The 25674-nt window shown below is 44.5% G+C and overlaps 1 protein-coding gene and 1 long non-coding RNA gene across 5 annotated transcripts in view; one reads left to right on the plus strand and one right to left on the minus strand.

The window, feature by feature from the left end:
• The window catches only part of LOC130594524 (calcium-activated potassium channel subunit beta-2), a 99748-nt gene that overhangs the window by 45775 nt on the left and 28299 nt on the right, over nt 1–25674 (minus strand). The window contains exon 1 of one of the 4 annotated variants that reach the window (XM_057400486.1): nt 2632–3587. The exons of 2 other annotated variants lie outside the window; for them this stretch is intronic. In XM_057400486.1, the coding sequence (XP_057256469.1) occupies nt 2632–2702 (71 nt within the window). In that variant the 5' untranslated portion in view covers nt 2703–3587. Of the gene's footprint in view, nt 1–2631; nt 3588–25674 lie in introns of those variants that run through there. One more of the 4 variants, XM_057400485.1, reaches the window with a different exon arrangement.
• Nucleotides 1–25674, plus strand: part of LOC130594527 (uncharacterized) — a 46815-nt gene that overhangs the window by 6093 nt on the left and 15048 nt on the right. The gene's annotated exons all lie outside the window — the stretch shown is intronic.

Genomic DNA, 25674 nt, shown 5'->3' on the forward strand with positions numbered 1-25674 from the left:
TCTGAACAAGCATGCAAAACCCAAGAGACTCCTTTACTACCACTGCTCCTCTGCTGGCACAACATGCAGCACCTAATTATTGGTACACCTACCTACAAAATGACTCTTGAATACAAAGGGGAGAAATATTGGGTCATTCTGGACACATGCTCTACTCCAGTCTGCTGGGATGCCTCTGGGCTTTGGAAGAGTAACCTGGAAGGCAAGGTTCAGTCTTCAACATTGGGCTTTCCCCAATATCCTGCACTTGGCATGCAAAGTAGCAGACAAGGGATGACTTCTCCAGCTTCTTTAAAAGCAAAAGAGTAGGAAGAAAAATAAGAGACATTTACCAGTGTTGCAGGTGGGAAGGGTGTTGAGGCCTTCTGCTTTCCTTTCCCATTGCTGTGCTCCTTGTCTCTTTTGGGCCCCATGTTGAAAAACCTATTCTCCCATCTGAAAAGCACTGGCTGTGGGCTCCCTTCAAAGCCCATTGATGCAATCTGGGTCACTCAGAGAAGGTTGTCAGGCAGGATCGGGTTCCTCCCTGCTGCGCTGGTGCTCAGCTTTGCCTTTTAGGGTGTGTGAGGGGTTGGGCTGGTTCAGAGTCCTGCTCCTAAACCTGACTTGCTCAACCCACTTGCCTCAGGACTCCTGGTGCTGGGGCACCATGCTGGGGACACAGCGGATAGGTCCTGCGGGATCCACTAAGCACTTCTTTTGGGTGGGGAAAAGTCAATGGCTAACGCGAGCGCAGAGTATCCCTGTGAGGCAAAACCAGTCTGCCCTGCCAAGGGGCAGCTGGTGAGTAAGGGGATTTCTAGCAAAGTAACAAAGCCTTCCCGGGAAAAGACAGGATTTCAGATGGAACTGAGTGGATTATGACCAAGAGCTAATCTGTATGGCTGTTTCGTAAATTTCCCCAGCGCCTGGACTCTTTGCTCAGCAACAGAAGCTATATGTGCTGAGAATAACTGATTTCTCAGAAACACCATGTAAGAACATACACATGCAGAGGTTCAGAGCAAACTACATCAGTTTATATTTTAGCTATATCTGTAACACAATCTCTCCCCATTCCAGCACCAGCTTACTACTGAAGGACCAGATGTTTTGTCAACCACCATGGCTTGATGGAAGTCACCCTTTACTTGGCAGTTCATATTCCTCTTGATTCCCCACCTCTTTCCTTGATCTTATTCTGGGTACTTACACAGGCAAATGCTTGTGGCAACAAATCTAACTACAGAGGCAGTGTTCAGACCATTGTCAACCTCCTACTCATTTACTGCAGTCAAAATTCACAAGCAAAGGCAGAATGCAGGCCCTCTCCCACCCCAGGGACCACATCATACAGTGGCCATGCTACCGTTAGTCCCTGTGTTCAGACCAGCTTTGCTGCATAGCAAAAGTCATGAATGATGACTTTTCCAGGCTAACAGTTACTGCAAAGGAGTGGAAATGAAGATGTAAGTTCCTGTCTGGACACTCTTTCTGTTCAGCTGCAGGTTTTTATACAAATTATTTAAATTGTCACTACCTCCTCTCTTCCATTTGTAAATCCCTAACCTGCCTGTTTGCTGTTCTTGCACTGAAACCCCTGTGTAAAGATATGGTTTACATTCTAACAGCTGCTGCTTGTACACATTTAGAAAAACAAACTGAATGCTTTCTGGGGAATATGGATATACCAAATCAGCCCAAGGCTGGAATAACAGTACTGTTGTGCTGAGGTATGATGCTTGTAAGCTGGGGAGTGCATGGAAGTTTGTGTTCTGCCTGTGGAAAGTTTGTGTGCAGTTACTGCTTCCTCAGCCCTTCTCCGTTGTAAATGCAAACATATAAGCAACTCCAGCTTCATGCTGTAGTGAATAAAGATCATAAATATGAAGTCAAATAAGAACCAATAGCCCAATAAGTGCATGAGAGCTGTCAGCCTGTCAAATTAAAATTTGCTGCTGCTACACCTTTAATTTGCCTGGCACAGCTGGGAAGTGAAGCAAGTAAATGCTGTACAAGCTGCTGCGTGTGAAGCTGGAGGGGGGCACAGAGTTTGTTATCATCTGGTTGTGAGCTGTGCCTAGGAATTTCCTGTCAACTTCTTTTTGTGGTGCCTCAAGCAGCTTGCTGTCAGGAAGTGTTTCTTGTGCCCCTTCCCTAGCCTATATGCTGTTTTCGTTCTTTATTGCAGCACTCTGGAGTATTTTGCTTTTTACATGAGGCCAGCAGGGTAACTTCAGAAGTTGTTTCCCCTCCTTCCCCCCCCCCCCCCCCCCCCCATAATAACATCACAATATACATCACTAAAACATTACTGTAAGATGTTAAATCCGGCCAACAAATGCTACCAGCAGCTATTCATTCCTCAGATGAGCAAGTGTAATTTGTGTCTCAAAACAGCACTTGAAACTGTTTGCCTATAAACTGTCCTTCACCTGAATCCTTGGTTAAAGCCTGGCTCATGCCAGCCACTTGTCAGATGCAATCACTCAATCACTCTAGGAAATCCTTTTCCAGGGTGCACTTAGCAGTAAAGCCTGAATTTGCTCTAACGCACACTTTAATCTTTACTCCCTGATACTTCTCAACACCGTCCCTGTCCTGAGCACCTTGGTGCATCCTGCAGCTTCCCCCAGAAAGGATCAGGTTTACCTTAGCAGCGGAGCAGCAGTGCCCAAAATGGAGATTTCAATGGGATCTGACAGAGAGATTTTCCCTCTCATCTACATACTTCTGTGGCTTCCACCTTTGTGAAAATGGCCTATCTACAAGCAGCAAGTTTCCATATATCTTGTCTCTCGATGTCTCCAAATATTTCTCACGGCTCTTGCAGTTCCCAGGCAGTTTTAATTACTCTGTTTTTAAATAGAGGCGAAGCACCAGCATTCAGTAGTTACTCAGAAATGAGCTGCCAGAAGGAAGTGGGTGTGAAGACCCTCTGAAAAAAGTCAGCCCGAAAAAGCTGGGCTTTCTCTCTCCAAACTTTATTTCATGAAGCTCCTTGTTATCCCCACCTTTATAAAAATTCCTCTTCCTTCCTGCTCTGCCCATGCATCCCTGTCTGCCTGGGCTTCTCCGTGACATGATGGCCATCCTTGTGAAGGCATGATGCCTGGTGTGAAGTCCTTGCCTTTGCTGTCATTTGGCAAAATTCATCCTTCTCGCCTGCTCCTCAGAAGAAAACTGCAGGAGTCAGTCAGAAAAGCAGGCTCAGGGTTGGAACAGCCACGGTATTCTGCTGAGCCCACTGCTGGCACATGTACAGCACTTCACCTGGCTGTGCAACCTTTACTTTCCAAGATGCCAGGGCTGTGGGGAAGCAGGCGTGCAGCTCTTTCTCCAGTACTCTCTCATCCCTGTGTATCCTTGCACATGGTGGTGTGAAATCAGGGGCTTCCCAGGCTTTCCCTCAGTCACCTCCATCCGACCACTTTGTCCTTGGATGGTATTTGCTTTTCTGAGTCAAGAGCATGCCAGAGAGACGCTCCCATTCATCTCCGACTGCTCACTGATTTCCTATGCTGTGCACTTGCTATTTGCTTCTATGGCAAAATTAAACGCTGCTTTTGCTGGCGTGGTCCACAGTTGGTTGTGATAGGATCTTTTTTCCCCTGTCTAAAACGTAAGGTCTCACAAATTAAGAAGCTATAGCCTGTCTAGGTCTTATACCAGTCAGTGTCTGATTCATCAGAGAATCTCCTTGGTAACTAGCTGTTCCTCTCTGATTTGCTACAAAAAAAGCTCTCAGAATTTAAAGATAAAATACAGTGAAAACAGGAAGAAGAGCAACACCATATAGATACCTTATACAGGAACATATGCCTTGTGTGGATGCAGCTATACTGGATATTTTCTGATGTGTGTGGGAAGCAGCCTCTCTGTGAAACAGCATGGTATCACCCTGTGGAAGGGAAATGTACACCAGCTGCACTGTCTCTCCTAGAAATCCTTTCTGCTGCTCCAGGGTTGGTTACCCTATCTGCAGGGTAAATAATCCCACAGGCAAAGATGCTGCTGCCATCTAACAAGAGGCTCAGCAGTTTGAGTTTAATAAGGCAGATTTCTGGACTTGTATGGGACTGATTACCAAATGCAAAGATTAAGAGAGGGGGTCGCTTTCTGCAGTAGGTGTGCCTGGTTGCTTGATGCTCTCTTGCTCTGGTAATGAGGCCCTGCTGTCTGACCCCTCCTCGGCATGCAGCAAAATGCTGTGTGTTCTCCAACAGCTGCTCGAGTCAGAGGGAAGGTGTTCACTAAAGATCTGATTGTGGGTTTGTGCATGGGCTGGTTTTTTCCTGGAACCAGCACTGCTGGAAAAGTTGATCCCAGGTAAGGCTGAGAACACTTCATGTTTGAAATAGCTGGTAACTGTGTTCAAAAAGTAAGTGTAAGTGAAGAGTTTGACCCATGAATCCCCAAGGCTGACAAGCTCTGCAGTGAGAGCTTCCCGGAGTTAGAGGGACAAGGTAACAGTACGAGGATAGATAGGAGTGTTCATGTTGTGCGTCTCGTGCACCTCTGTCTCCGCATGCCCACAGCACCTGCACTAGTATGGTGGTGCTTCTGTGTGTGGGCATCCATGATGCTGAGCCCAGCAGGGTAGATAAGGGGACAGACTGAATTCTAACTGGGTGCAGCTGAGCTGCTTTCAATTCCTTTTACCAGATGAATAAGGAATTAAAAATCATTCTCAGATTTCTCTGCCAACAGCCTTCAGATGGCTCTTAGCAGAAGCCAGCAGAGGGAGGATGAAGTCTGGGGCAGATCCATAGCCAAGACACTAGGCAAGTCTCCTTCCTCTCCATGTTCTCATTAGTCTTAGTGCTCTCTGTCCCATGGCACTAACTCCTCTGAATTAATACAACAAACAGCAACAAAATTCCAGATCCATGAGATGTTTTATCCCTGCAGGAGGCTTTTGAGCTGTTGTTATGGCTTGCTTACCCCCAAGAAGCACCCAGCAGCCGGAGGAAGGCTCCTGCAGCCAGTTCTGGCAGTAGGGTTGTTGTGTACTATGGGTGTCTGTGATCTGGGGTAAAACGTTTGTTCCCATCTCTAATATCTGGGCAGGAGAGACCCAGCATCTCTTTGGGGAGGCCTGATTGAGCCCTACTCAGATTTACACCTGTGGTTTCAGGGTGTTTAAATCTTAGCAGCAAAATCTTGTATGTAAATGTGCTACCCCATCAGCAAATCCTAAAGTGCACAAACCTCCATTTATTAAGTAATATGGCTGATAATGAGCTTGCTCTTATAAATGAGGGTTAAGATAATCAAGCTCATTTTTGATGTAAGTGACCCATGACCTTGTTTTGGATAAGGGATGGGATTTTTGATAATCAAAGTTGTGATAAGAAAGGCCTGACCCCCCTCCCTCAATCAGGGGAAAAGGGGAGAGATGCCCATCCTTCCCCCGTCCTGCTCTCCTGCTGCCACTGTGGGTGCTGAGGTATGGGAGAGCAGGTGAGATCCCACCATGTCCCTGATTTACTGTGTGGTTGAGTGCTACCATTTCAGGCGTGGAGGGAAACACAAGGGGAAGCCTTCTCTTCTGCTCTTTCCTGACTTAATTTTCTTTCTGAAGGTTGAGAGAAAGAGCAAAGCCTTTGCCACTGTCAGATCTCTCTCTGCCTGTGCCTCTTGGTGACAGGGAAGTGGAGAAGCAGATGAAACCCCTGAGAGGAGGGATGTCTATGGGATACATCCCATCTGTCTTCATTTCCAGGCTCCCTTGATGGAGGGAAGGATGGAGAGATGTCAGATACAACAGCACTGGTATTTGATGTTAGTATCTCTAATACCCAGTGCCATTCTGTGACCATGGTGTGGCTGAAAGCAGAAGGCTGAGAAAAGCAGGTTCATTTGTGTTTTGCCCAGGGGTAGCAGGAGCTGCATCTCTCCCAAATGGGTGTTGAAGCAGAGCCCGAGTGCCATGTCCTACCGCACAACTCTCCTGAAGCAGGGTATGCTCCCTTGGAGCCTGTCCTGCCCTGTGGAGGTGGTGGGCAAACCTGAAGACTGTTTACTTTTGCGGAAGCTCTGGAGCAGCCAGAGGGACAGATCTCAATTTCTGTTATATATTTTAATCACACCATTGTGACTTGGAGCATCAAAATCTGTTTTTGCCTTACCCCTCCTTCAGTGGTTCCCCTGCATGTGCCTGCAGACAGCATCTCCTTGGCTGTATTATGGTGGTTTTGGCTACAACTTCATATAAAGAAAAAATAAATAATTTATGTACAGTGTTTTGTTGTTTCTATCTCTATTGCAGTGTTTTTCTAGTTTGGGAAATGGAGCAAAGGTGACTGCAGCTATTTATAGCAGTGGAAGGCGCATGGATCCTGGTGCCCACAGCCTGGGGCGGCAAGGGGTGATTCTTTTCTTTTTCGCTTTTACCTCTTCCATTTTATTTTAACTGCTGGTCTAATCCCGAATCAGATTTGAACTTAGAGGAATGTCAGTGGTAGTGAAAGGGGAAAAAAATGTGCACAGCCTTAGCAAGTATTTTTTATGAATTGGATCTTTTGAGATGAAAGCTTCTTTACTGTGCAACAATGAGCCCGCCACACTCTCAGTAGTAGAAATGGGCTTCATTTGTATTAGGAAGATAGAAGCTTATTATTTTTAGTCTGTTCCTGTCACACCAGGAATGTTAAATGTGATAATCAATGTAATTGAGGAACTGAATGTACAGAAAATTGCAACACTCTCGGGGGTGATAATGACTGCAACTGTAGTGCTGCTGGAAGGTCTGGGGGATGGGTACAGGTGTGGGTAAAAACAGACTCAGATCCTGACTGTGGGTGATCCCACGTCATGCTGGAGTCCCTGGAGGGCAGCAGGCAGCTCCGGCACAGCCTTGCATCAGGGCCAGACCCTCTCTGGTGCTGGTGGGATGTACCCAGCCCAGAGCATTCAGCAAGAGGCTCGGGGCTTAGGCACATGCTTGGGGATGTTCTGCTGGAAGGATACGAACAGAATGAGCTGCTGCTTTCTCTCCTGAAACCTGGGGGCTTGTGAGGGGCACTGTCCCCTTCTGGGGTCTGATAGGAAGAAGGACATCCAAGAACAAGCCCAGCTGCAGAATTTGGCAGCTACTTTTGAGGTGACCTTTACTGAGTGTTTGCAAACCTTGATAGGCTAGATAGAAGCTGGCTTTTTCACCCTCTAGAAAAAGCAAAAGACACACTTCTGACAGCAAAATCCTCCTGCCAAAATTTCTAGCTCTTCCTCCAAAGTATGGGGTTACTAAAGCTTTTCAATTACATGCTTCAGAGCCTGTAAGGTGGATAAAATATATCTCCAGACTGCTGCTCGGAAGCTGTGAAGCTTTCCCCCCGGAAACTCAGCCTATATCAGGTACCCACTATGAATATTTTTAGTTGAAACTGTATGGAAAGCATGATCAGCAAACTTGTTGGAGGACCTGTCAGTTATAGGGGGATCACCTACAGTGCTTTGGCCACTGCTCACATGAGCCTGGCTGTTTGCAGCTTCCACTCCAGCTTTGGGGAGATGCTGGGTGCCATGTATCAAATTCAACTGCTCCTGTACCTCCAGTCAATTTTGCTGTTAATTCTGGTCCCTCCATGATACAGTGGTGTTTTTCATTTGCTTACTGGTGATTTACTATATTCATTAGCTTGTGAAGAGGTGGCAGGGAGGAAGGTGGCATGTTTGCTCTGCCTTGGCCTCTGCCCCTGGGGCAAGTAGGCTGAGTGTGGGGCAGCTTCTGTGTGAGCTGCTGGACGTAAGCCTGGGTGTTGATGGGTGAGAAGAAATGTCTTGGACCCAGGGAAGATTGAATGTATTTTACATATAGCCTCTGAAGCTGCAAAATTCAGAGCAAGCCTGATGAAAGCAATGACAGTCTGCAAGAGTGTAGTCAGGTTTGTTTTCAGCCCTCTTTTAATTTGTTTTTCTTAGAGGAGGGAAATTTTCTGTTAGAAAAGTTGCCTGTTCTAGTGGGGATTTTTTAGTAAATCATGACAGCATTTGAGCCAGTGCCCAGAGCTGCCCCACAGCACAAGGCTTTCTCCCTCTGCTATTCTTGCACAGACAGCGAGAGAGAAGCCATGTTTGCTCATTAAACTCATTCTGGCATATGCAATCAGTCGTGCCATGAGTTATGTTTAAGCCTATTGCAATCAGAGGGTACTTTGCTGAGGAAAATCACTGAAGCCAGAGCTGAAGGTATGGCTGTGGTGATGTATTGGCTGCAATGTTCATGTTCACGATGCAATTGCTTACATTACAACACAATTATCAGGGTTTAAAATTGCAGTAGCATTTTGAATGTGTGTATGCCTGGGGTTTTTCTGTTTGCAGAGATGTTTCTTTTATTGTACCTACTTGCCTAATAATGTTACCATTTTAAATACATCAAGGTGTTTTAGAAACCTATTTGTGATCTTTGAAAAACAAAGGTAATCCTCCCAGCTCCATGCAGAATACTTGCTCCATTGCAAGCTGTTCAGAAGGCCTAATTGAGGTTTTGTGCAGGTTTAATGAGGTAAACCCCCTGTTTACCTCATTAGGTAAACCTTCACAGTGTTTCCTGCTGCCTTTCTGAATTTTTGGCAGCACATCCTTCAGCTAGGGCAGAGCGCTTTGGTGCTCTCTGTCATTGTGAAACCGTCATCTTTTCTCTATCTGTCCAACCCCTTCAGGAGCAGCAGTCACTCTTGCAGTAAATTTTCACCCCAAATAACACAATTCTTGTAGCCCTTCCCCAGTGCTCTGCAGTCTGGCTGAGGGGGGGGAAGGGTGAACTGTCTCCATCAGCTGCTGAAGTGCAAATTTGCTGCTGGTATTTTGAGGTAGTGCCACACTGGAAAGCAGGGTTCTGGGGCTCTGGGCAGCTCCAGTCCACCTCAGAAGGGCCAGGAATGGAACTGGGGCCTACTGGAAGAGCTAATTAGAGACAACCCTTATTGTTTAGCAAAGGAGAGACTTTCTGTAGAGTGTGGTGTCCAAACCTGGCAATTCAACACTTCCCAGGAGTGCTGCCATTCCCATAATATCAGCAGAATAATTGTCACAAAACAGTTTATCATGTGCAAAATGCATATGAAGTTGCGTGAGTAATTTCCATAGTAACCATAATCAAAACCTTCCTATGTACAGATTCAAACGCCAGAATGATGCATATTTGATAGCACCATGTACATACATGTCGTAGCATAAAACATATGCTCTTCTGGCAGGCAGCGTTTTGTGTCTGAGCTTTCACTGCTTGGCTTATCAGCCCTTACAAAACCTTGATTACTCATGAGTAATATACCCTTGCACTAGACATACATTTCTGTAATGTCTTTAAGGTTATGTGGAATTCTGTTTGCAATCCCTTTTATAAATAATAATACAAAACACTTGCTGCTAAATCTGGCTGTCAGCAAGCAAATGCCAGGAACCAAAATGATTATTACTGTTATTTGCACCATTCCAAAATCCATTAATTTGCTTACTGCAGCGTTAGGTAATGAACACTTTTCAGCAAGGTCACAATTCTGTTTTACATCAAATAACTATCTTTACTCATGCATGATACATGAAGCATATTTCTTGCTTAGGGCATAATGTTTTATTAAAATTATTTTTCCTTTGTTCTTTCTTACACATTGTCTATTATGACTCCAATGATTGCCTGCATGACATCTCTCTTTAAATTCAATGCATAATTATATAAACCAGAAATTCATCTGGTGCTACATTAATAAACTTCTCACTGTTTGCTGTTTGGTTGTTTTTTTTTTAATGGGGAGGCATACTGCTATTGTTTACCAGACAATATGGATTTAGCTAAGCTTTGTGGAATTTCAGAGTCACTGGCACATGTATCAGAAACAGGCAAAGCAATGATGGAAATAATGTGAAGGGAAACTGTTCCGTTCAAGCCAAAAAGACTAACGGAAGTAGTAAAAATAGTGAAGAGATGATAGCAAGAACTACTGAAATAAATATCTGAGATGGGAGCTTGCAGGAAAGGTTCACTGCAGCTGCAGCACAATGAGTGTCAGGCTGGGTTAATTTGCAAGGTGACAGATGTTTTGGGAACAAGGAAATGCTGAAGAGAAAAGCTGGTGTCCCTGGGCCAGGTCTACTCATGGAGCTGAGCCACTCTCAGGTGTCCTTGGAGCATCACTGATTTACTGCAGCTGTGGCTTTGGCACGTGTGTTTTAGGATGATTATGCAATCCTAGACCTCTGGGTGTTTTTTTAATCTTTGGTAATGCAGAAAGCCTCAACCTGCTTCTGTCTGGCAGCACAAATGCAATTTTGGTTGACTAGCCCTATGCTGCTTGGTCTACTTCATCCATTTCAGCTGGTCTTGTCTCACCTCTGGCTCTTCCTTTGAGCCCAATTTTCTTCTTGATTGGCCATAACCACCTCTTGCTGGGCTTCTGCTTCTCCTGTCAGCCACTATACCCAGGTCCTCCTCCACAAGGACTACTCTTAAATACCCACCCATGCTATCCTGACATGTGATTTCACTGTCTCCTTGCTATAGCTGGAGGAGTCTAAAGGATGTCCCCAACTGTTGTATCATCCACCATGCAAAGAGAGAGCAACAAAGTGGTCTCCACACCTAAACCTGACTTTCAATTTTCAGAAGGTAAGTGCTGCTGTTACCATTTTGTAGACAAAAAGAAATCTACTAGGTGGCAGATATTAAGTGTCTGGATCAGGGTCACAGCACATATCTTTTGAAGTCACTTGATAAACATTCTTAGTAAAAGATGCGCTTTGGGCTGTGATCTTATCCTGTAACAAAAGCCAAGATATGTTCCTCCTCCTTCATTCTAGTCTAATGGAATATGTTGCTCAAATATAATATGTGGAAGATCATTAACTTTGCCTGCTGATATATGTTTTTAATATTTTTTATTCATAATGAGTTCGTTGGTGCAGCAGCAGGAGTGCAGTGTGGGATACTACTGAATTTCTTTACAATTCAGCATTAATTAATGTCTACTTCTCACGCAGCATTAACAATAGTGTGCCTAATCTTTCAGAGGCCATTGTGGGAAATTCTTTGTTCTTTTCTAGCTGGCAAGAAGTGAGATTTGCATTTTATTCTTTTGCTTGAGACTGCCTCTTAAGGGTTTTGAAGTATTGTAGCAAAGTTGAACGTAACACCCTTGTTGTCTGTCCCTGTGTCATGTAATTGAGATTCCAGTCAACCTACTTGCCTTGTCTCTTCACGTTTGCTAGTTGGTGCAGGGAAGGACACCTCATTTCCACAGAGACCACAATAAACCTTTTGTTAGAACAACAGGCTTGTCAACCCTTATTCCTCTTATTCCAGTGGAGTTTTAGTTAAATGCACTGTGTCACTTTCTATCACTGAGAATCTCTGCCTCCCCTTGCATGGGAGGGACTCCAAGGTCTGCAAGGTACCTTTTTCCACCTGTCCTTTACAATAACGGTGTACTCCCAGTGTTGTTGGTCTGTGGCTCTCTGGAGGGTTAGATATGCAATTTAGCAAAACTGGCCATCCAGTAGTAAAAATACGACACTAAAACCAAGTTGCTATTTATCTATATTGTAAGGCTTGCCTTAATAACATCTCCTGGTTAAGCTGATTTCTTCACAGGTTAAAGGTGATGGTTTACTGGTTTGAAACACTGATTTTTTTTTTCAGTGCACTTTGCTGCTGCTTTGGGTGTGCAAGTGTTGTATACACACCTCAGCCCTGCCTTGGGGGGTTGGAGGGGCTGGGGATAGGAAATCTTTACCTGTGTGTCTCAGTAGAGGCCAGCAAGCAGCCGGGCTGATGGTTCATGACTTATAAACATTGTGCAGCCCTCTGCATTTAATGACATCTCTAGGTCAGCAGCAGGATTAAGTGTAGAGTTTAGGCCTTCAGCACCAGACTGAATGTCTCTGTGAGGATTAAAGGAGTAATTTGCTGTTAGAAGTCAGAGGCTGTTGCACTCCCTGACTTTTTAAGGTATGGTGTAGTGTGTCCTTTTAATATGGACAGAGAGCTGAGAACTTCATTAACGCACTGAAATGCACACAGATTTGTACAAGAGATGATCTTTCCTTTTCTGAGAGCCCTGTAAGGCTGTGTAGGGATGGGATGATGTTGCATGGTAAACTTGGGAATTTCTGTGTGACCTTCCTGCTAAGAGCTTCATCTTGCTGTGCCAGAGGATACCACTGGACTTGTGCATGAACTCTCAATTTTTGCTGTCATTAGGCTGCTGAATGAGAAGTTGCGGAAACCAATGGGTTTGATCACAGAGATTCACTCTTAGGTACAATTTCCTACTGGGTTTTTTTAAAGGCAGGAAATCTGGCGATCCAGGTAGGGCATAGAGACCAGATCCCCTCTCTCCGCTTCTCCAAAGCCATGTTGGAGTTGGAAGCACACCTTCTCTGGGTAATACATGCTGCTAGCACGTCCCTTTCCCCTGCCTGGATGGGGCTGTCTGGGCTTCAAGCACCTTGTCGTGTGTAACAAGCAGTGCCCAGCTGCCAGGACAGCATGAACTGCCAGGATGGCTCTGACCCCTCTCCAAGGGATGCACCTGAAATCCCAGCTGGAATATGCTGGCACGTATATCACAGGGGGTTGAAATGGTTTCATGTAATAAGCCCCTTCTGCCTTTAAAAAAAAACTATATAAATTGTACCCCATCTCTAGAGAAAGGGCATGATTTAGTAGCAAAGTGCTAAGAGAGCTTATGGGTTTCATCAGCTTCCACTCCTGCTGGCACCACACTGCCCTCCCTTAACAGCTCTGTGGCCCCTTAGACCAAAGTTAAAGGACAAGAGAAGTGTGTCACTGTGCTGAGATTATGAATGATGCCAGTGTTAGGTCAGATTGTAGGAGGTGGGGGATTTGTGGGAGAGTTCAAAGCTACCCCTGCCTGGACCCTGCCATCTGCTCCTGCCTGAAGCCACCATCTCATAATTTTGCATACCACAAAGGGAGCTCTCTTGAACCTCCCTGGATCAGGTAATAGGGAGAATCAGATGCCTACCAGCCTGTGTAAAGGCAAAGTGGGCTGCTCAGTTGCTGCACAGTGCTTTGTGTCTAGGCTTACACTGACTGCTTGGAATGGTATTCTCTGTATCTTTTATGGTGGCCTACAAGCACCCTGCATCCAAAGATAATCTGGGGATGAGACAGTCTCATGGTGTGGAGGGTGCCTAGAGGTGGCCTGCTCCTCACCTTGCATGGCCATCTCTGATGCCTTGCCATGTGCGTCATGTGCATCTGAACCTGGGGAGCAGCTTTGCTGGCTGGGACAGATGCAGCTGGGGAGTCCCTCCTGCTAGCAAGAATCATCTCTTTGCTGCATTTCAACTTTCCAGCCCTGCTTTGCTCCAGGTTGGAGCTTGCCCAGTGTTTGTGCAAAGCAGCAATCACAAAGCCAAATTCTGGGGAAGCTGTGGCCTGGGAGTATGGAAGCACTTTGAACTCTTGTGTGCTGGGGATGTCCGAAAGGCCCTGCCTGTGGCCACTCTGCCCTGGGGGAGCAGCTGGGGGAAACTGCTCCTTTCATACCTCTGCTCTGTCACGTTGGAAAGAAAATTAGAAGTGACAGTTACTGCAGTTTCCCAACCTTGCTCACCAGGACTTGGCAGGGGGACAGTGCTCACTGTTACAGCCAAGCCTGCCTGACCCAGCAGCTTTGGTGGAAAAACTCAGAGGGAGGGATGTTGGATCCTGCTCTGCTAGCTCTGCATGAGTAAAGTTTCTTGCTTTTGTTTTGTGTCTAATTTGAACATGTGTAGACTTTGGTCAAGAAAAATGAACAATGAAGAGCACTAATTACTGCACCTGAGGGCAATGGCATCAGCCTCTCCCTACTGCATCGACCTTACTGGAACTAAGGGGAGCCTAAGTACAAACTGCAGTGATAGCACAAGCTATTTAGTAGCATGCCATCTCACTTATAAATGTGCTTTACAGAACCCCCCTGTTTAAACCTCTCTCCTTGCTACACCCACTGACAAATGTAGCCCTAGTTTCATATGCTGTATACAGTGCTGTATTTCCAAAGCTCCCATTTGTATCTGTCTGTGCTGCATTCATATGCAGAAGTTTTTTTGAATAAATTCCTAATGAATTTGGTTATCTGAGAGGCTTTTCTAATAAAGATAATATATGTCAGCAGAGCTAGCAGGTTTCTGCTGGGGCAGTTTTTCATTGAGTCCAGAGTAGATGTTGCTGATAAATCTTGTTAGTGCTGTCACCGTCTTCATGGCATGAATAGCCATTTAGCTTACAAAGCAGCAAACCTTTTCAGTGGCTCATAGGTTTTAACATTGTGCTCAAGTGTTCTCCAGACTTTTTCTGTCTTTCAACAATCTCTCACATTCACTAACTTTTTTATAATGCAAGAGAGCCTCCTGCAATGAGTCTCTCAACCTCTGCTGTTCAGACTCTTATGATGGATGCTACCTACTTTCACTGCAGGACATATCACTGCTGCAGTTTATCTGGCTGCATTACCAGAGAAACGTAGATGGAACTAATACTTTGTTCTTAGAGCACCTGTATAGTGTGTTTGTATCTTTCAAAAGCTTTTAAACTGGACTTCCTCTCTGGCCTTCACAACCAGTTGTAGCTCTGGACTAAACTGAAGTCTAAGAGATTAAGCACACACTGTATTTTCTGTGCAGAGAATGGCAAGTTCATTCACTTCGGGGCACGCTGCTGCTTGCTGAGCCACCTCCAGCTAGTTGCATATCTCTTGAGCATCATAGTCTGTCTTACAGAGAGACCCACAAGCTGAGGCTATGAGTCCAAGGCTGCAAAGTTTTCCTGTGTTTGTTGCAGAGACAATATCTTAATGTGTTGGTTGGCATCTGTGATCTCAGCAGAAACAAAAAATTCAGTAAACATATATAATTTAATGAGATCTGTGTATCAGCTTTATCTAATGCTGACCTTGCAAGAAGTCCTTGGATGATATGAACTGCCTTATTGCTAGTGGAGAAAATAAAGCTGGAGCAGTTTATACCGGCTGAGAACCTGGTCATTATATCTAATGTTGCAAAAGCTGCTGTGGAAGCACAGGCCAAAATGGCTATTCATCTTTGATCCCTCAGCAATAAGAGAATGTCTAGTAATCTCTAAGATTAGGGCTATAGAGAGCTCAAATTTTATCCAAAGCCTGCTAAACCTTGTTTACAAAATGTTTCAGTTCAAACAGGAAAATACTGAGTGTCTCTCTCCCTTCACTTGTCCCTTTTGGGCATAATATTTCGTGTATGGGGTGCCATGAAAGTCTGACTTTGCAGTGTCGTGGGTGCTCTGATCTGAAGGTCAGCACTGCTGGCCATAGCATCTGGTATTTCCAGGGAAGGCCAGAGAGGGGGTTCCACATATGTACTGAATTGCCCACCCCTGGGGAGCAGAGGTGGAATTTAAAGTGGGTTTGACAGATAATGTAAAACCAAATTTAAGGGATATATTATCCCTCAAGACCGGGGTTAGTGTCTTCACTATCAGCTGTCTGTGTGGTGAAAGGTACTTTGCATTTCCAGGTGGCTTTAATGATACCTCCTCTGCAGGGGAGGGTGTAAAACACAATCGCACAAATAAACAGAATGATGGAACCAGTAGGAGGCACAGTTGCAGGCTCCTGGTTTCCAAACCAACATGGGCCCCAGCCACTGTTTATAGGTTTTCTGTGCATAAATACATGTTTAATAAAAAGCAATTAATGAGGCTTTCAAATGCTAAAGCAGAAAGCTGCTGAGGCCAGGAGCCAGCTTGCCTTTGGCTGTCTTAGAATCATAGATTCATAGAATAGTTCGGGTTGGAAAGGACATTAAGATCACCTAGTTCCAAGCCCCCTGCCATGGCCAGAGACACCTCACACTAAAGCATGCCACCCAAGGTTCTGTCCAACCTGGCCTTGAACACCACCAGGGATGGAGCACTCACAACTTCCCTGGGCAACCCATTCCAGTGCCTCACCACCCTCACAGTAAACAACTTCCTCCTTATATCCAATCTAAACTTCCCCTGTTTAAGTTTTAACCTGTTACCCCTTATCCTATCAGTACAGTCCCTAATGAAGAGTCCCTCCCCAGCATCCTTATAGGCTTGGATCAAGCCTGGGATTGCTCCCCAGGCTTGGTGGAGTGACAGTGGGTTTGCTCTGGGAGAAGAGTGTGCTTTAACATTAAGAAAAAACATAGTTCAGGCTACAAAGTAGAACACAGTGAATGGTGTGGTTTGTTTGCCGGTGTCTTGTTCTTTGAGACTCTGCTCTGGTTTCACATACTATAATAAAAAAAGAGAGGATTTATTAAAGGTTGGGGTGCTTCAATTACAAATGGAAAACTGGTTTTTTTTCCCTCTCAACTTGTAGTGGTAACGCCATGCATCTGTTCAGAAGGTTCTTTGGGAATTATTTGCATCCCTCCCACAATACTTGATATGCTGGGTATCTCAAAGACTGCTGGAAATGTTTACTCTGTCTGGTTTGCCCTTCTCCCTACAATGCACACGCACAAAAGACAATTTGGAAGTTTGTGCCTTTTGATTGACAATAGTAATCTTTCCTTTGAGTTTTGGCAAAAAGTTCATGGTCCCCAGAATGCTTTTCAGCTAACTCTCATTTCATTTTTGTGACTAAAAAGTGTTTCTGCATTGTTTCAATGCGAAAAATTTGCAGAGCTCAAATTATGTTTCATTGCTGGAAACAAATTCAACAGTAATTTAAGCTTATATGTACGGTTAAATTTGCTTTAAACTAAAATCTTCACAGCAACAATTCCTTTTATCCCTTAAATGTAGCTTGGGGAAATAGGAAAGGTGAGGCTTCAAGCCCTAGAAGAATCTGGGTGTGGATGGTGGAAACAATGAAAGATGCCTTCGTTTAAGACATAATCTCAGTTACTGTCAGAGCAATAATGTGAAACTGATGATTCACTGTAGGAACTTGCTACTCCATCAAATGTATTGCCATGAATTATTTAGCAAACCTAATGGGATGTTAATTTTGCTATTTGAGACAAGCAGCCATTAAGCTCAGTCTGAAAAATCAATTTATATGTCATAGTACTGATATCCCTTAGAACTTGCTTGGGATTATCCACAGTGCTACCTCCTTTACACTGCAGTTTACTCTTTTGTGGGGGCACTAGTTTGGGCTGGTATGTCAAACAGCCCTGAATCTCTCTGAAATTGTACATGCAGGAGGATGTAAATCTCCCTGGACTTCCAGGATGGGAGACATCTTGAACACTTCTTTGCCCTTTCTGGAGCATTTGCAACATTTTGGGGCAGTATGAAGGAAACACCCGCTTCACTGAGTGGTGTGGAATGGCTTAGGTTTGCTTTGTGCAGCTGGCAGGACTCACAGAGGAGATGCTGTGGAGCCAGAGTAGAGGTGAGCCAGGAGGTGACAGAGCTGAAAAGTAGCTCTGCAATGGAAGCTAGGAAACAGTGTAAAGGCATGGTGTAGGCTAAGAAACCTAGATTTGGTCTATTGAGGTCAACATCACCTACTGTGAATTAGGTAGGATCAAGTAATTACTAGAAAGGATAATTCATACCAATTTTCCAGTCCCTGTAGACAGACTAGATGACACACTTCTGCTGTTGACCCTTCTATATAAGTTGGGTTTTTTTTTGTGAAGAATTGTAGGGAGGGGAAGGATGGGCAAGAGGCTGCAGAAGTTGTCACTTAACACATCCTGAGTGCTCTTCTCTGCCAGTCCAGTAGCTCCTCTTCCTTGCAGATATTTGGAATGCTAAACTCAATGCCCCTTCTGGCAGTCTCATTGCAGGGTACGCCACCTCCCTCTGAGACCCCTAAAAGCACTGAGCAGCTCAGCCTGTGCCTGCTCCAGCAGACCACTGTCATATCACAGGGAGGAAGGCTGTGCTGCTGAGCCAACTCATTGCTGAAATTATTCCTGGATAACCATGAATATGATTATCTGGGAACCATCAGTGATACAAGCCTCCATTGCTGTAGTTGAATAATTTGAAAGTAGAAGAATCTCTCGGGATGCCCAAACTCTGGTCTTAACTATGTGGTTTAGCCTAATTGCCTCCATGGCTTACCCAACCAAAGTATTTGCATGGCCCTAGTGTGTGCTGGGACTGGAGCTGCAGGCTGACGGATCCTGCTGTTCAGGGGAAATGGCTGAATTATGGATAAGATGATATTCCCCTTCACATTTTTTCTTGTTGTTTATAACTATGAGCATGGGGGGAGGCATCTTTCTCTCAGGATATACATCTGGATGACAAAAAAGAGTTGTAGTCAAAGGTAAATTGACCAATCAAGGATCATTTACTGCAAAATTACCCACTTGGTCCATGAAAAAATAGATTTGCTACCTTGTGAAAACTGCCTCAGATCAGGTGGATGTGGAGGTCTTTGCAAGCTACAACTCCATTCGACATCTCCAGCATTAAGGCTCAATGAAGCTTAGTAGAATTTTTCTGCTTCAAAGTACTCAAACTTTTCTCAAAAATGGCTTAAATCAAACTCATTTTGGCTGCAGTTAGGAGGAGGTCTTCTGAAACTCTATTGTTTTACAGATCACCAAATACTGTTTCTGTACTTTCAAAATTAAACTCTTAGACTCTGTTTTGAGTCTAAGTTTTCCAGTTTAAAAATATCACTTAATTTAAAAAAGCACTAGATTTTAAAATATTTAAAGTAGACTTGAAATGAAAAGTGGATTTTATCATTTAAATAAAAAAATGTCCTTTTTGCATCAACTGCAATTAAATTTTTCATCTCTGACCTTCTTTGTCCATCAGACTGGAAACTTCATTATTTGTTCATCTCTACAAGAGATATTGGATGCTTAGCAAGCAGAAACACTGGTCTCCTAAAGTGTGTTCTGATTCTGGCAGTGTCCAACCTGGACCTTGAGATGGGAGAGCACATAGCTGGGTTGGCCTTAGGAAGAGTTTGCACCAGGGAATCCCGTGCTGGGTTTTTTTTGGGTGTTATGTTTCAGCACACAACTGCATTGCTCTTCCTGACATAGTAGCTTTGATGTTGAAGAAGTAGAGCCTCAGTGCTCTGATGCTTATGGTTCCAATATGAGTATCAAAGGTTGTTTCCCAGAGTGCTGTCACTTCTGTTGCTGAAACATGACACAACAAATAACTCAGCTGGAGCAATTTAGCCATGTGTGAGAGCATGCTCCTGAGTGCACACTGCAAGGTTGCGTCTCTCCCTGCTCTGCAACAGCTCTGCATATCCCTTGGTCCAAGGGTGTTTATCTACCCTCTCCAGGCCTCTGTTGTGGAGAAACTTAATACTAAATTAAAGGAGTTGTATTTGTGGAAATCAGTCATTTTCTTGGTGCCTGTGTGGCTGTGGCTGGAGGCTGCTTGTTCAGGGGCAGGCAGAGAGCGGGAGCTTGGCTGCAAGCCCCCATGCCAGAGCTGCAGGGCTCAGGAGGGAGTGAGGTCCTGTCACCCACAGCTAAAAAGGTTCTGTTTAAACTGCTCCAGCTTTTGAGGAGAGATGATCAAATTTGGATCCAGCTTTGCTCCTGCTAGGAGAAGGTTTGGTATTGCTTTCCTACCTGCTCCCGTACTCCTTTTGCACAATATGGGGCACCTGACTCTTCTAAATCTTTTCTGAGTTTGAATTTTGCTTTGCCTCTGACATCAGAGAAATGGTGCACTTGTACCCTTTGAAATCAGTGCCTGAAATACAAAAGCAGCATATTTGATTACACTGGATTTGGCCTCTGCTAGGCAGTTTAGTCCCTCTGCTGTGGCAATTTGCTCAGAAATAATCTTATCAGATTAGCTTAACCGAAATGGGAAGGTGTCCTAAAACACTGGTAGAGATAAAGCAACATAATCAGATGCAACATGCCTGTTATTTCTGGCACATGCAAAGAGATGTGATAGATGGTCATCTTGGCAAAGACAGATAAGAAATGCCTTGAAGTAGAGGCAAAATTGGAAGCTATTTGCCACTGCCTGTCTGTAATAGTTTGTAGAACACTACAAATTAAATTCTGTATTGTTTTCAGCCTGCATTTTTGTCAGCCTATAGCATTCTGGAGCATTTATGACTTGGAGAAGGATTTATGTGCACCCTTTTTTGTTCTCTAATGTCACATTACAGCTGTGTGACACACCACTGAGTCTGCAGCCAGGTGAAGAAGCTACCAACAGGGCTGTGGTGGTGTATGGAAAACACAATAGGATCTTTTCCCTTGAAGGTAAACTTGAAATGTTTCTCCAGGAAGACAAGTCCTTTTCTCCACCATCCTCTTCACTGTACCCACCTCAGAGCGAGCCTGCGTCCTGGTGAGCCTCATGTTTCCAGCAAGACCTTTGCATCATTACAACCCTAGTCCTCTAAAGCCTTGTGCATATATTTTTGTGTCATATACCATAGTAGTCCTGCTCCTATAGCACTAACAACAGGCATGCAGATATGAGGAATGGTGGTGCAAGGAGGTAGGAAGCTTTGCTCCCTATTTGCAGGTTGTGCTCCTTATGAGTGCTGTGCACAGCCAGGCTGGTGAGCTGCTGCTGTGCTTGTAGGCTCAAGCACAGGCAGCAGAGCCCAACAGGCAGGTCAGCAGTGGCTGTTTGACTGCATGGCTGTCTTTCTGCTTGGCAGTTTGTCCTGCTGCCCTCCCCACTGGAGATTGTATTAATTTTGTTGTGGGAATAACCCTAAAGACTATTTGATCCCAGCATTGAGGATTTTAAGCCAGTGAGTTGGTGCAGTGCCTTACAGGCTGTTACTGCACTTTATAGGACTTTCTTTACAGATGAACAGGGTAGTCACTTTGAGCCTGCTATATTTTGTATTGTAAAGTACCAATTTGTAGAGGACGGTGGTAAAGCTAACATGAAAGTGAGAACAGCAGACCTAGACAGTGTAAAACACAAGCAAGTCAAAAGCCCAGTTGCACATGGACATCCAAAAGCAGGATAAAATGCAGAGATCTTGCAGCTGAAATGGTAAGTGGCACCCATTAAGTTTCCAAAGAGCTGTTGGGGGAAAGGCCAAATTTGGCAGTGAGCTATCAGGCTGGTGCCTGGGCCCCCGTGCGGTAAACTAACAACCACACCGTTTTCTCAGGTCCTTGGCACAGGAGAAGGGTGATGGTATGAAATGTCTCTCCTCCAGGAGGCTTTGCAAGCAGGAATCCCACTGCACCTAGTCTTCCCCTGTTCAAGGGTCCCTGTGGGGCTTCACTGCCAAACGTGTGTGTAGCTAAAGGCCCTGAAGGCACTTAAAAAACACCACTGCCACCATCCCCAAAACATGCATTTAAATCTGTTTTATTTCTCTTCATTGTTCTGCTCTCTGATTGTACTGTCTTCTGATAGCATGGGTGTTGGAGGTAAACTTTACCTTGAGGTAACTCTAATGGTTATTGAGTCACTGAATGAGTGTCTTTGCACTCATTAACAGCACCATCAGTATAAAGGGGCTTAGCTGCCCTGCAGTTGTAACTGACTGAGCAACACAGTGATGTTTTGACTGACAAATGGACCCTATTGGGATGCAGTTTAAAAGATTGTCAGTGAAAGGAGGTGGGATGTATCCCATAAAAACAAGGGCACTGCTGGGTGTGCTCTTTCCGCCACCCGTTTAAGCAGCATGATAGAGGGGAAACGTTAAAACGAGTGAATAAGCAGTGCCTGCTTCACAACTGGATGGGGAAGGAGATTTTATTTTTCCTGCACATCTGGATTTCACTGACTCTCCCCTGACAGCTGTGTTGGGCTTTGCTCATGCCCAGCCTCCAGATGTTACTGTGCCTTTTCTTCTGCTGTAAGCCCTGCCCTTTGCAGCAGGAAAGTAGTTAGCGGGGGTAGAAACCTCTCAAATGACTAGGACAACTACTCTGTGGTGGAGAACGAGATGGAGAGGCAACAGGGAGAGGGAAGGCTGTACTGGGCTTGCCTGGAGGGGGTGAGCAAGTGGCCAGAGTCTGGAGGGAGAAGAAAACGAGAAGGAGGAACATGAAACTATACTAACCTCACTCCCTGGTTTCATAGGTCCATGGCAGATTAGGAGGAGCTAATGTGGAGCTGGAGCTCCAGGAAATCAATTCACAGGATTTTGCACATTGATCTGTTTGGAAGCATTAACCTGAGGAATTTCTCCACCTACACTTGTTTTAATTTGGATGCATGTTTGCAGGGATTGATTTTCTTAAAGTGTGAACATTGGATTAGGTATTTTTCTGGATGCACTGGTTCAACCTCAGCATTTGTAAGGAAGCATCAGCTGGGATTTCACTTAATTTGACTTTGTTATTGAGGCTTACTGACAGTAAGCAGTAGGTTTGTGACTGTATTTTCTTCAGCAGCCCTTGAAAAGGCAGAGAGCTCTTTTTCTGTAAGGCTTAACTGTGTTCTCATGCAAGTGTTGCAGGAAACTGCGGCCAAACCAAGCTATTGCTATGCAACAGGGTTGTATGGCATGACATGGGGCTGAATCCTGACCCCAACAAAACACAGTAGCCTCTTGACAGGTAAAGAAGACATCAAAGCGTCCTCTTTTCTTAGGAGTGTGTTATAGATACATATGCATATATGTGTGTGTGTATATACATTTTTTAACTTGATTGTTTTGTGGTCCTCTGGCCATAGAGGAATGAGAGTGGAGCCTTAAATAAAGTGAAAGCCAGGTGGCCCTGGTGGCAATTCTGGTGAAAAATATTTCTGGGGAGAGAAGGAAGTCACAGGATATACCAGAGGGCTGAGGGAGAGGATCCCCCATTAGATCTACTTGCTGATGGTGGTGCCCATCTTCCAGCTAATCTTACTTGGGTGCAATCACACCCACACCCCCACTGTGTCTCTCTGCAAGTTCAAGCCCCTTTAGTGAAAAGGGGGTATCTGTGCCCAAATTGCTAAACTAGGCATTAATACAGTCTTGTTTTCCCTATCTTCACCTCCCCAAATAGCTCTTTGCATACTCCTGCCCACTACTTGTCACGTAGCCCCGATGGCTCCAGGATGGACTGCCAGGAATCACAGGGAGACTGCTCCAAAACCAGCTGTAAGTGGAACCACTACATAGTTTCAGAAACAAGAGTGACTCTGTCGGCTTAGTCACTCTTTACCTTGAACCTGTGAAGAGCTCAGCGTGCAGGAATCAAGTCAGAGTGAGATAAAGTACGATTCATTTCAGTGGTATTTTGTATGCAGAGTCTGAGCTCAGGCACGCTGTGTTACCAAAAGCTGATAACAAATAGATATGAAACGCCTTTGAAATGTTGAAAAGCCCATTTCTTGAATACTTCTCAGCAACACAAATCTTCGTCCTAGACAATCTGCTCCCTTCTCTCTATTTTAATAAGCAAGAAGTATAGCATATGGCTGGACAGGATGCGACAAATATTTTCACATTCACACAGCTCGGGAAAAAAAGGGTGTTGCAAAACTTGAAGAAATCCCAGTTTCAAAATACAGAGATGAACAGAAATCTGGGAGCAGCAAGTTCTCAAGGACGAGTGTGCTTCTCCCTCTCAGCTGTAGACCCCCACTTTTCCCCTATAAGCTGCAAGTGGTTCTTAAACTGTGCCCTTCCAGGGGATGTTTTATTTTTGACCTTCATTGCAAATGCGGCCAGAAGACTAGGTTTCTGTAATGCCGAGCTTTGTTTAATGCAATACGCACTTGCTCTCCCCAGCTGCATTTTCCCTGTGCTCCTTCTGAAGCTGGGTTTGCTCCTGAACTTCTTGTGTAGGTACACTGTGACCCATTTCAGTTCAAATGAACTAGGTTAGCTAAAGCAGTGTAAAATGTAGGTCTCCTGCTATTTCACATTGCTCTGAGTGAAATCCATTGGAGGAGGAAGACCAGTCCCTCAGCTGATGTAAGTCAATGTACGTCCTTTGACTTTGATGGAAACTTGCCTCTTTGTTCCAGCTGGTACAATCCATCCTGTGTGGTGTTTATTTTAATAGCCTGATGAAACTATTAGTCTCAAGGGGAAACAGTGGCTGGTAGCTGTGTGTTTAGCAAAAATCTGCACCCATGCAAATTCCGTAAGTATTTGCTTCAAAGATGTAAACACCACATTACCCAATTAAAGGAGTGTCCTTAATAATTTATCAGGCAATTAAAGCATTCATTGCCCTTTATCCCAGTGAGCTCCACTGGTGATGTATAATCGGAACCCAAGTTAAAATGCTATAATAAGTGAACAGTGATGCAATGTATCAAACATAATGAGAACATTAAGGCAATGAAGGGTGGTTTGTCGAGAATGGCGGATATAGCACAGTAAGTGGAGCTAACTTAATTTCTGGAAGTACCACTGCTCTTGAGGAGTGAGGCATGGAGGGATGGCATCTGGGGAAGAAATCTCAGTAATAAATTCCAGGGAAAGCTTACCCATTAGATAGTTAAGAGATGGAAAAGATCTGTCTTCCCAGTTGTTATTAATAAGCCTTTTGAGAATGTCATGAGAGGGGGAAACAAGAAACCGAAAGAGAGGAATTATGGCAGAAGTGGTGTTTCAGTTTAGCTCTGACTGCTTGTCTCAGTGCAATATTGTTTCGTACTTGTGTAATGAAAAATGTAAAAGCCAAGGGAGGATGAAAAGGAAATGCTTTTGTTACTAATTCTGGCCTGGATGTTTAAAACAAACACAAAAAAACCTCCCAAAACCCAAAAAATAACAACCAAAAACCCTACCACCCCCACCCCCCCCATCCCCTCAAACCAAACCAACCAGAAAAAAAAAACAAAAAACAAAGAAAGCTAACCAACCAAAAAACCCTAAGAGGTTAGGAGCCCAATTCACATAGACTTGGACAGTTCATTTCCTTTCTGAAAATATCAGTCCCTGCTGTAAAAATTCCAGAGACTTGGTGGTGCCCAAACTCCTGTCTGTGCTTTACTTCCGCTGCTGGGAGCTGCTCCTGGCAACATTTTGTGGTGTGAATGTCTACCCAAAGATGTGTAGGTCACATAATGTAGTTTGAATGTGTTGCACTGTGCATGAAGGAGGGATGATTGTTTCGTCTTCCCACTTTTAATAGTATTTTGAGGGTGGGAATGATTGAGTGCCACTATTACTTGCTTTTGAAAAACCGTTCTTGAGCCATTCAGTTCTGAAAAAAGATGGGGTGGAAGTGAATGGAGATATGAAAATGATGGTCCCACAGTTCCCCATTCCAGGCTCTGAGGCTCAAACACATTGGTAAGTGATTTGCTTTAATGGGAAAACCCCAAATGAGACTTGTTCTCTGACCAAGGTTTAAGATGGGCTGCACAAATATTCACAATTACTTGGCTGTGGACATGAATGTTGTGTGCTTTGGAAACAGGTGTGCATAATACTGTTTTTGTGGGTGATCTTTGCTCTTTCTATGATGACAACCATTATCTGTCAGTTTATGAAAGACCTGCCCTGTTCAAGGCACTATTCCATACATGCTGTTTTATTTGTCAGCCTTTACAGACCTGTATGATACCTGGGGAAACTACAGCTATTAATACTGGAGTCTTAGCACAGCATCTTGCATCAAAAGAAACTAGCCAACCAAAAGGCTAGTGGAGTCCACTGCATGCAGCAAGGACAAGGAGGACATAGGTTGTATTCCAGCCTCAGTTACTGACTTGCTTCCTAAGCTTGGGCACTTTGTGCTATTATTATTTCTCTTTTGCTTATTTGGTCTCTTGTGAACTCTTTGGAGAACAAACAGCTGCTTGCTGCAGGATTGCGTGGTGCTTAGTGGTGTTGCTATACTGCA

This window comes from Pezoporus wallicus, unplaced genomic scaffold, assembly GCF_028554395.1.
Source record: "Pezoporus wallicus isolate ANWC-B61680 ecotype Strahan unplaced genomic scaffold, APGP_CSIRO_Pwel_v1 contig_6897, whole genome shotgun sequence".
Classification (NCBI taxonomy): domain Eukaryota; kingdom Metazoa; phylum Chordata; class Aves; order Psittaciformes; family Psittacidae; genus Pezoporus; species Pezoporus wallicus.